This window comes from Sapajus apella, unplaced genomic scaffold, assembly GCF_009761245.1.
Source record: "Sapajus apella isolate SASKATOON/1434 unplaced genomic scaffold, GSC_monkey_1.0 scaffold38, whole genome shotgun sequence".
In the NCBI taxonomy this organism is placed as follows: Eukaryota; Metazoa; Chordata; class Mammalia; order Primates; family Cebidae; genus Sapajus; species Sapajus apella.
In genome coordinates, this window is record NW_022436978.1 from 323,412 (window position 1) to 335,672 (window position 12,261).

At 38.1% G+C, this 12,261-nt stretch overlaps 1 protein-coding gene across 29 annotated transcripts in view; it reads left to right on the forward strand.

The window, feature by feature from the left end:
- The window catches only part of MAP4 (microtubule associated protein 4), a 227,692-nt gene that overhangs the window by 107,642 nt on the left and 107,789 nt on the right, over positions 1 to 12,261 (forward strand). For 2 of the 29 annotated variants that reach the window (XM_032297932.1, XM_032297934.1), the window contains exon 4: positions 2,014 to 2,302. The exons of the other annotated variants lie outside the window; for them this stretch is intronic. In XM_032297932.1, coding sequence (XP_032153823.1) covers positions 2,014 to 2,021 — 8 coding nt within the window. In that variant the 3' untranslated portion in view covers positions 2,022 to 2,302. Of the gene's footprint in view, positions 1 to 2,013; positions 2,303 to 12,261 lie in introns of those variants that run through there. 29 annotated transcript variants of the gene reach the window in all.

The window sequence follows — 12,261 nt, forward strand, 5'->3', positions numbered from 1 at the left end:
CAGTTCAATGTTAGGAAGCCCATGAACAACAAATTAGGAGTTCTTTATTTTGCCCCCAGTATGTTTCCTTCATCTTTCCCTTAACTGTTGCTTTTGAAATTTACTTCTAACTAAACTGTTAGATCTACTAGGGTTCTGATATTTTCAGTTGGCACTGAGGTTCTGTGGGTTTCTGTCTCATAACCAGCAGCAACTCCCTACCCCAATGTCTTTGTAGTGAGCAAAATTCACAAAGCAGTAGCAGGAGTCTCAGGGATATACTATATAAATATTGTCTTAATTAGCTGATGTGAGAGTTGTATATTTTATTTTCATAAATACCTGCATTTACTTTGCAGTTGTGATCAGGCCATCACTGCTGACCCAAATGCATAGACTTACAATGATCAATCCCATTGTTTCCACAAGTATGCGCTTAACTGGGCCATAACATTTGATTCATATTATTGCAGTGGAGGCAGTTATTAGATTTGTCATGTTTCTGTATTTCTCTTATATGCATACCTCAGCTAGAAGCCCTTCTGTGAGCCACACAGGATTTCTCTGTTTCTAAGGCTTCTAGAAAGCCTTCTGTTAGCAGTAGCAGCTGTTCTAGTATTTACTTGTTATTCTTTGACCATAGCAAAGTTGTATATATCTTCATACATCAGATTTTTTGATGACTAAGTTCCTTTTGTTGTGAATGTTTACTAAGTGATATTAACATCCTTATTAGCAACTTAATAAATTAGTTACTCTTTACTTTAGAAGCTAGAAACAACCAGAAGTGCCACTTTATCTTCCAGTTTTGTGAACTGACGTTTGTATTTCTTTGATAATCTCAGTCAAATGTATTGACTTCCTGTGTCTGCTTTGAAAGCAGTCATCTGTGTGATGTGGTTTTTAAGAAAACATTTATGCAAATGTCCACGTGATTAAAGGAAAAGAAGTTTGAACATGAACTTTTAAAATAATGAGTATATTCAGCTTTCTTTAACCAAGAAATAGTTAACCAGGGTAAGGAAAGGCTGGAGGGGATTGATCTGATTAGCCAGTTGAAAAAGTGGATGCCGGCCGGGCGTGGTGGCTCACGCCTGTAATCCCAGCAATTTGGGAGGCTGAGGTGGGCGGATCACAAGGTCAGGAGATTGAAAACATCCTGGCCAACATGGTGAAACCCCATCTCTACTAAAAATACAAAAAAAAATTAGCTGGGCGTGGTGGCGTGTGCCTGTAATCCCAGCGACTTGGGAGGCTGAAGCAGGAGAACTGCTTGAACCAGGGAGTCAGAGATTGCAGTAAGCCGAGATTGCGCCACTGCACTCCAGCTTGGCGACAGAGCGAGACTGCGTCTGAAAAAAAAAAAAAGTGGATGCCATTTTCATCCAGGAAGGAAACAAGTACCAAAACTAGAGTAGACTCTTCTCCAGTAGGAAGTCATGCCTGACCAGAAGAGACTCAAACTCTGTGTAGCAGGTGCTCACCACTGCCAGGTCTTAACAGTACAAAAAAAGAACAGGAAAAACTTGTATCCTGGCCCTCACTATTTCAAGATTCCCTTGTGACAAAAAAGAACCTGGCTGTTTATGAACTGCCCAGTGGCATTGTGAGAGTAGGTCTTTCTGTTCTTGAATACCTCTCTGCCCTTAGGTAGCATAGAGTTTGCACACCTGGGTTGTTTGAGTTCTGAATTTAACCACCTAACTGTATTAAAATAGATACTTTACTGAAAATATGCATGTTTTATTGGGGGAGGTAAAGTGGAGGGAAGGGGTGGCAGTGCATGTTTTTGGAGCATGTTGTGACCTCATTCTAATTGGCCATCACTTCCTGGAGCAATGCCATTTTGAAAATTCTCATTTCTGTTTCCTTCAGAATGTTATCTATAGTCTCGAGAGCAAACCAGCTTCGTTAATAGCTTGGGTTTATGAGCATCTTGTGATATTGAACTTGCTGTTTACTAATGACCTGTGCTTTTCCGCCCTTTCCTTCCCCTTCCTACTTCTTCCTCCCTCTCTGTTTTTCTCCTCCTAGAAGCCTAGCGTGTCTCTCAACACTGGGGCTGCTGCAACACCAGACCAGTGATCTTTCCTAAGCACCGTTATACTTCTAAAACCTTCAGCATTTTGCAGAGCTTTGCTTTTCCTTCTGGACACGATGTAGAAGAAACTGAGGGTAGTTCCTCGGGGCCTATTTCTGCTGATGCCTGAGCAAACAACCTGCTTCCTCTTGTGCTCTGCAGGGCTTGATGGAGCCTCATTTCCCTTTGTGAACACAAAGTACAAAATGAATTCTTTTTAATTTTAGTAATTTTTACAAAAGTTATTTAATGTCTTTTATTTCTTGTTTTCTTTACAATTTTATTTTATCATTTGATTCATTCTCACATTTTTTTTTCTTTAAATATTTTTAGTTGACCTTTTTTCCTTTGGTTTTCAAATCTTCACCATAAATCAGGATAGTGTAACACCAAATGAGAACATGTGCTTTCATAAAGGGGTTGAGGCCACCAGTACTGCAGTAAATTTCCTTTTCCTCTCCCTCCTCTTTTCCTCTGTGAGCTTGCTTTTAGAGAAGATTAATCTTACAGGTTACCTGTGTTTCTCTCCACCTTACCTTATCATCTGAATAGTGATAGTTACTTTAAGTTTTTAAATTCAGAATAGTTGAGTAATCCTAGAATATTTTTTCAAATTAAATCATCCTTTATTATTTACAAGTTGGGCCAAAATTGTTTTTATTATAAAATTATGATCTATTTGTCTAGGCTTAGATTTGCCTAAAAATTTAACAACCCTATTGTGTGTGGAATTTTTTTTTTTTTTTTTTTTTTTTTTTTGATGAAGTTTTGTTCTATTGCCCAGGCTGGAGTGCAGTGGCAAGATCTTGGCTCACTGCAGCCTCAGACTCCTGGGTTCAAGCAATTCTCCTGCCTCAGCCTCCTGAGTAGCTGGGTCTACAGGTGCGTGCTGCCACGCCTGGCTAATTTTTGTATTTTTAGTAGAGCCGGGTTTTCACCATATTGGCCAAGATAGTCTTGATCTCCTGCCTGGTGACCTGCCCAACTCAGCCTCATAGAGTGCTGGAATTACAGGTGTGAGCCCCCGTCCCTGGCCCTTGTGTGTGGAATTTTATAATCAGTTACTTTTTGAACATGAACTATCAAAATAAGAATTAGGAAGTTAAAGAAAATGTAGGCTGGGCTCAATGCCTTATGCCTGTAATCCCAATACTTTGGGAGGCCAAGATGAGAGAACCGGTTGAATCCAGGAGTTCAAGACCAGCCTGGGAAACATAATGGGACCTCTATACAAAAAATAAATAAGAAAATGGAACTAAGTTATAATGTTCAATGTTCTTGAATCCCTTATCATTAGAATATTGGGATGTTAATACAGATAAAAAATAATTTTCTGTATTCAACACCAGAATGAAACGAAATTGTAACGTGTTTAAAACCCACAACCAATTTATTAATAGCAGGTTTCTAATGAAATTATTAAGGACTCAAACTCTATTTAGGATTAGTCTCTTTTTGAACTTTGGAGGTATCTTTTTATGTAGCATGCCAGGGGAGATTGATGGATCACACATCAAGACTTGTGTGTAAAGTCCTGTCTGTGAACATTAGTATTTTACATTCACACATTCTAAGGGTTGTTTCAATGGGACTTTCTTATTCTCATTCCTCATTTTTTCAAACTACTTACTTAAAAGATCTAGAACTATTTGGGATAAGTACTGTACAATGGTAAACTTGGATTGGATTTATAGATATATAACATAAAACATGGACCATGTTTTGAAATCTTAGAGGAGTTCTGGCTTAAGATCTGAAAAACTTTAAAGTTTTCTATCCTCTTACTGATTATGTAGGTTCTTATAACCCCCAAAGTACAAATTATTTCAGCTTAAAATAAATAATTGGCACCATGTTCTGGGAAAGATTTTGAGATATACATTGTTTTCTGTTTTTGAGACAGGGTCTCACTCTGTTGCCTAGGCTGGAGTGCAGTGGCGCAATCTCGGCTCATTGCAACCTCTGCCTCCCAGGTTCAAGTGGTTCTCCTGCCACAGCCTCCCCAGTAGCTGGGATTACAGGCATGCACCACCCCACCGGCTAATTTTTATATTTTTAGTAGAGACAGGGTTTTTACCACGTTGGCCAGGCTGGTCTTGAACTCCTGATCTCAAGTGATCCGCCTGCCTTGGCCACCCAAAGTGCTAGGATTACAGGTGTGAGACACCATGCTTGGCCAGATATACATTGCTTTAGATCCCCTGATACAAAACTACTTTTGAGATGGTAAGATTAGAATATCATGAAAGTTTAAACTGAATCCCTGCAGTGACTTCTGGAATTTAGGAAGCATTCTCTCTTCTATAGGGATCTGGTCACAAGGGCTGGATTCTTTGACAAGAATTTCTTCTATGGATTCTGGACAGAAGACACTTCAGGGAGATATGTTTTAAAGGAAAGAGGTTATGCTTATCTTCTTAGCAGTTGATAAAATATGACAACTCTCTTACCATTAGAGAACACACCATCAAATTAAACACAGCTCTTTCCCTTTTGTGTACAGTTATTTATTAATTTGATTTTTAGGTTTCTTTCACCAGGGAACTTTTCAAAACTGGCAGTACTGACTTTTAAAAATCATGTTTGACATCTTTCTATTACTCGTAACCAGTCCCTGTAGCTGTCTAAGTGATGGGTATAGAAGCCTGGGTTTGACTCTCTGTTGCGTACACTCATACTTCATGATTGACATTGATTTATTTTTTATGTCCATTTGGTTATGCTTATTTTTGTTTGAAAACTTTTTTTTCAAATATGCTTTCTTTTTGAACTTACGGAATTGTTGAAATTTTCTACTAACAGCCAGCTAAAATTTGGTATATATTAGCTCTGTTTCACTTAGATGTTTCATTTTGAAAGGAAAAAGTTTTGTGTTTCACATATAATTTTATACAGAATAGCCAGTCCCATAATGAAATGCCGTATTGCCATAATGGTCACATCCAGGTGGCCTGGTATCTCAATAGCAAGGCAGCCAGACTGGTCAAGGCTGCTTTATTTAAATGTGATGATTTTCCTATGCCTTCTTTCTCTTTCTCTGTCTCTCTTTTCTTCCTTTTTTGGCCCATTGTTGAAGATTTAGAACCTTGTTTTTAAATAATATTTTTATAACATTCGTATACCTAAGTTTGTATTTTTTGTGACTTTAGACTTCAACAGTTTGTATATTGGGACTTCTAATGTGATTATTGTACTAAATAAATTCCACTAATAAACATCTTACATTAACACCTTATGGACTGGATTTGGTGGGGTCATAATTATTGAACTATAATGTGACTAAGACACAAATTGGGTAAAGACTTGAGGCCCAAGTTCTAGGTCTAATATAGCTTCTAATCCCACCCAGATTAATTGTATGGACTTTTAAGTTTTTGTCAAGCATTTTCACTTATGATTTTTGATACTTAATATAAACTCTATTATCCAGAATCATAAAAGTTAAGAAGTTCAAATGACTACTGATATTTATTGTCATTTGGTGAGAAAGTCACTTGACAGAAAGGCTTTAAGAAGTTATTCCAAGGCTGGGTGCAGTGGCTCACACCTGTAATCCCAGCACTTTGGGAGGCCAAGGCGGGCAGATCACGAGGTCAAGAGATCGAGACCATCCTGGCCAACACATTGAAACCCCGTCTCTACTAAAAATACAAAAAAATTACCCGGGTGTCATGGCATGCGCCTGTGGTCCTAGCTACTCGGGAGGCTGAGGCGGAAGAATCGCTTGAACCCAGGAGGCGGAGGCTGCAGTGAACCGAGATTGTGCCACTGAACTCCAGCCTGGTGACAGAGCAAGACTCTGTCTCAAAAAGAAGTTATTCCAAAAGGAAGTTTCCATGGCATATCAATTGTTAGATACTTTCTAATACTACATTTATTACTTTCTAACGCTACATTTAGTTTAATGCAGTTAAAATTTACATTCACAGCCTTCCTAAAGTGCCTCCTGGATTATCAAATAAAATTTGCTACATTCAGTAACATTTAATTTGATAACTTTATTATTTGATAACCTGGTATGCAGTATCTGGGAAGAATTCAACAAAATGCCCAGTTCCCTAGCCATTCTGGGTTAGTGTTTGTTTACAGTAGGGTTGCAAATACAGTATGTTGACTGAATTAAGACATTAAAAATATTTTATATCTAAGTAACTTGCATAGTATAAGGAACTTTTTACGCTTGGCAGACATTTTTAATAAGAACACTTAATGTTTTTAGATTTCCTTTTATTAAAACAGCTCAGTTATCTGTTCTCAGGTTTAAAGCACAGATTTTAAATACTATAAAAAATACTTGACCATTAACTTTCTCATAGGTACCCTAGGATTAAAGCTTTTGGTAATTGAAGCAATTCTTGGATTTTGTTATTGTACTCATCCCTGATGAGAGGTGAAACCTGGTTTCATTTGGATTCTTCCTCCTTATTCTTTTTTTTTACCAAAAGTGTATAATGTTAAAGATTCTTCCTCCTTATTGACTTGATAATATGGTGGGAGGCTAGAGGGTGTTCTGGGAAAAGACAGGATTGGTCGGGCGGGCACAGAGTGTTAGTTTCATTCCTAAATCATGTGTAATACTGGATTATCCTCAATTTTATATTGATGCCGTTTCCATTACAGTGAAGGTTTAACAAGACTTAACTACAAATTATTTGTGGGATAAAGCTCTGTGCTACCATGGAGGTAAATTACTCTTATTTACAGTGTTTGAGGCTAGACGCATTGTACTAAGTGCTGTACAAATGGCAGTGTCACTGGTTGTTTCTATCGTAATCAGAGTAGGTAAATGTTTATTACTGTGATAACTGTTTACATGTGTAAAGTCATGCCAGCAGTGAAACAGTAAAACTACTTTTTTAGAATGTCATGACACAGAAAATACCCTGTATGCTTCATCACTATCTCATCTGATAAGGATGCAAAGGATTTAGCATCAGAAAAATGCAGAAATACCAAAAATGTGAAATATTAACAGATAAATAAATCTGTGGTGTGTTAGAGTTTCTGAACAGCTGTTAGAGCCATCCCATAAATTGGCATTATAACTCATAAGTGGAACCCAAACATAAGCTGCACATTATGTTGCTATATATAGACATAGCAAGACATCCATCCCAACTCCGCCAGATTCCTGGAACAAAGCTTTAGTTTTTTTCTTTCATTTTCCAGATAATGAGTTGCATGCTGGAGACACATCAATAAATTAACAGTACCTAATATTTCTTAACGTTTTTTTGGTTCATGGTTTTCTAATAAAAATACAGAATTTCTTTTCAGGACAATCCACAAGATGTAACATTTACGTCTAGAGTGTTTAGGACTCTATTGAAACTAGCTCATGGACTAGAGTCCTTTTTAAGCCAAGCATTTCATTATACTGTAAGCCATTTGATTTCAATTTCTATTTGAGTTTTGTATTAGATAAGACAAAATAGCTTCTTCTTGAGATTTAAGTGAAACTATAAATTCTGAGGTTCAAGCGATTATCTTGCCTCAGCCTCCCAAGTAGCTGTAGCTGAGATTACAGGCACCCGTCACCACCACGCTCAGCTAATTTTTTGTATGTTTAGTAGAGACGGGGTTTCACCATGTTGGCCAGATTGGTCTGAACTCCTGACCTCAGGTGATCCATCCGCCTCAGCCACCCGCCTTGGCCTCCCAAAGTGCTGGGGTTATAGATGTGAGCCACCATGCCCAGCCTTCTGATGTGTATTTTTTAACCATAACTTTGTTTATATGATTTGCTTTTCTTTGTGGAATGAAACTCCACACTGTGCCAAAAGGCATATGTGGAGATAGAATGGTTTCTTTTTTTGTTGTTGTTAGTTTATTTGTAATTCCGTAAGTAATATATGAATATATTCCCCTCATGGAAATTTAAAACATTATTGATAGAGGCACACATTATTGGAGACCAGAGTATTTTACTTAGAGAAGTACTAACATTCACATGTAGTTACTGTAAATTGTTGTCATATTTTTACATGATTGCAAACTTAAACAGATTTTTCTATCTGATATATTTTATTAATACAGATAACTGTCATTTGTATTACACATTAAAGTTTGTAAAGCTCTTTGAATATATAACAGTACAGTCACGCATTGCATAATGATGTTTTGGTGAATATCAGACTGCATATATGGCAGGGATCCCATAAGAATATACTATGGCATTTTTGTGGCACCTTTTCTATGTTTAGGTATATTTAGATACACAAATGCATACCGTTATATTACAGTTGCCTACAGTATTCAGTACAGTAATATGCTGTACAGGTTACTAGCCTAGGAGCAATAGGCTATACCATGTAGCATAGGTATATAATGGGTTTGTGAAGTACAATTTATGAAGTTTGCACAATGACAAAATCACTTAATGACGCATTTCTCAGGTTTCCTTGTTAAGTGACATATGACTGTATTTCCATTTTCGTTTGACGAGGTTGAAGTTAGGTTAATAATAAAGCTTGAAATTGAAATAGTCTGAAAAAAAGCCCTGTGATCTTTCACCACAATGTGTCAGGTCAAAATGGATCTTATTGATGTGCTAATCATAAGAAAGGCAGTTAGAAATAATGGATCTTTAAAGGCCTTTTTTTATTTTATTTTTTTATTTTTTTTATTTTTTGAGGCAGAGTTTCACTCTTGTTGCCCAGGCTGGAGTGCAATGGCACAATCTTGGCTCACTGCAACCTCCATCTCCCGGGTTCTCCTGCCTCAGCCTCCCAAGGAACTGGGATTACAAGCATGTGCCACCACCCCCCAGCTAATTTTGTATTTTTAGTAGAGACAGGGTTTCTCCCTGTTGGTCAGGCTGGCCTTGAACTTCTGACCTCAGGTGAGAAGTTCACCTGCCTTCCACCTGCCTCGGCCTCCCAAAGTGCTGGGATTACAGGCAGAAGCCACTGTGCCCAGCCTTTTAAAAAACCTGTCTTAAGTTCTAGTTTCTGGGAGAAAATTCACACTGAGACAAGGGCTTTGCATGTAGGTAGTTTATTTTGGAAAATGGCCCCAGGGCACAAGAGTGGGATACTGGGAAAAGTGAAATTAGAAAGAGGAAAAGACAATACAGTGAAGTATGACTACTAACCTAGTCACTGCTGTGGGCAAAGTGGGCTTAATCCTTTTGGGGTCTTTTGAGAACCTGAATAGAATGCTGCTCAGAATTCTCTACCTGAGTATCTCAATTATAGAATTGGGTAACATTTATTCACCATTTATAATCTCTCATTGGTTAACACTCTTCTGGATTTGCACTTGTGCAGTGCCAGGCTGCAGATGTCTTGTCTCTTGGTGTCAGAGAAATGTAGGACAGAAAACTCTGGTTTGGTTGATACAAAGTGTTGTCAAATCATACCTATGTGCAGCTTGATGCTGTAGCAATATCTAGAATAAATTGTGAACTTAACAGATGTGAGGTGGGAACACAAGAAGTGTCTAATTAAGAGGTTAATTCAAAGCAAGATTCTGTTAACATAAGATTTGTCTGCTTATGACTTACCATATAGGATGAGATTTTTCAACTCTGTGGAGGAAATTTGAAGGAACTCCATCTATTATGGTGCTAATTTTTCCCGCCTCCTGGGTTCAAGTGATTCACCTGTCTCACCCTCCCGAGTACTGGGATTACAGGCTCCCACCATCTTGTCTGGCTAATTTTTTGTAATTTTATTAGAGACAGGGTTTCACCATGTTGGCCAGGCTGTTCTTGAACACCTGACCTCAGGTGATCCATCCACCTCAGCCTCCCAAAGTGCTGGGATTACAGGTGTGAGCCACTGCACGCAGTCAGGTGCTAATTGTTGAGCTGCATTGTTAGAAACTATTGAAATGCCCACAGATGTTAGTTTTGTAATTTCCCGCTCAAATGTTTTTTCTTGAGTGAGTTTTAGTAGTTTTTATGTTTCTAGAAATTTGTTCTTTTTTTTTTTTGAGACGGAGTTTCACTCTTGTTACCCAGGCTGGAGTGCAATGGCGCGATCTCGGCTCACCGCAACCTCCGCCTCCCGGGTTCAGGCAATTCTCCTGCCTCAGCCTCCTTAGTAGCTGGGATTACAGGCACGTGCCACCATGCCCAGCTAATTTTTTGTATTTTTTTAGTAGAGACGGGGTTTCACCATGTTGACCAGGATGGTCCCGATCTCTTGACCTCGTGATCCACCTGCCTCGGCCTCCCAAAGTGCTGGGATTACAGGCTTGAGCCACCGCGCCCAGCCAGAAATTTGTTCTTTTAATCTAGGTTATGTAATTTACCTGCAGTTCTTAGTATTCCCTTATAAACCTTTTATTTCTGTAAGATTCAAAATGATATCTCCTCTTTATTTCTGATTTTAGTAATTTTAATCCTCTCTCCTTTTTTCTTCATAAAAGTAGTTAAAGGTTTTTCAATTTTGTTCATCTTTTGAAAGAACCACCTTTCAATTTTGGTGAGTTTTCTGTATTCTCTCCCTTCTGTTTCATTTGTTTCCACTTTAATCTTTTTTATTTCCTTCCTTCTGCCTAATTTGACATTAGTTTGCTACTTTTCTATTTTGTTAAGGTAGATGATTATGTTAGTGATTGGTGATTTTTATTTTATGTTATTCTTTTAATATAAATATTTATGGCTATAAATTTCCCCCTTATTGTTTTAGCTGTACCTCTTGAGATTTGATATGTTGTGTTTTCATTTTCATTCATCTGAAGGTATTTTTAAATTTCTTTTGTGATTTCTTTGACCTGTTGATTATTTAGGAGTGTGTTAATTTCTACATATTTGTGAATTTCCCAGTCTTCTATTTATTTTCTAATTTCATCCCATGGTGGTTGGAGAACATAATTTGTATTATTACAATCTCTTTCAATATGTTGAAATTTGTTTTCAGGCCTAACATATGGTCTGTCCTAAAGAAGAATGTATATTCTGCTGTTGTTGGGGGTGGAATGTTTTGTAAGATGTCCGTTAGATGTAGTGGGTGTATAGTGTTGCTGAGGTCTTCTCTTTCCTCTTTGGTATTCTGTCTTGTTATTCTATCCATTATTGAAAGTGAGGTGTTTCGGTATCCAACAATTATTATTGAATAGTCTTTTGCTCCTGTAAGTTCTGTTAGCTTTACATTTTACATTTTTTTTTTAAACATTGCTAAAGGATAAATTCCTTGTGAAAAATGCTAGGGTTATGGATAAGAAAGATTCACACAAATGATCACTGCAACTATGAGCCTGTAGAGGCCCCGAAAACTGCAGTTGAAATGTGGGTCGCTGGTAGGGCAATTTATAGTATATTTTTGTTTGTTTTATTTTTTTTAATTAAAAAAAAAATATATATATATATATATATTGTTTCCTTTTTAAAGATGGGGTTTCACCATGATGGCCAGGCTGGTCTTGAACTCCTGACCTCAGGTGATCCACCCACCTCGGCCTCCCAAAGTGCTAAGATTACAGGTGTGAGCCACCATGCCTGGCCTGTTTGTTTTTGTTTTGAGGTAGGGTCTCACTCTACCACCCAGGCTGGAGTGCAGTGATGTGAACATAGCAGCCTGGAACTCTGGGTTCAAGTAATCCTCCCACCTCAGTTTCCCAAGTAGCTAGGACTACAGGTGCACACCACCATGCCTAGCTAATTTTTAAAATTTTTTTATAGAGACAGAGTCTTGCTTTTTTGCCCAGGATGGTCTTGAACTCTTTACTTCTAGCATTTTTCCCACCTCAGACTCCCAACGTGCTGGGATTACAGGTGAGTCACTGTGCCTGGCCTAAATGTAATTTTATTTTATTTTATTTATTTTTGAAAAGGAGTCTTGATTTGTTGCCCAGGCTGGAGTGCACTGGTGTGATCTTGGCTCACTGCAACCTCCACTTCCTGGGTTCAAGTGATTCTCCTGCCTCAGCCTCCCGAGTAGCTGAGATTACAGATGCCTGTCGCCATGCCCAACTAAATTTTGTATTTTCAGGAGACAACGTTTCACCATGTTGGCCAGGCTGGTCTTGAACTCCTGACCTCAAGTGATCCGCCTATCTCAGCCTCCCAAAGTGCTGGGATTACAGGCATAAGCCACTGCACCCAGCCTAAATGTGTTTTTAAAAGATTTTTTTTTGCCCTTAATATCTCAACACTGTTTTTTGCAGATAGAAAAACGTTTGGAATCTCAAAGAGCCCTCCTGAATTGCCAAAACAATCTTGAAAAAGAACTAAGTTGGAAGTCTCACTTGTTGAT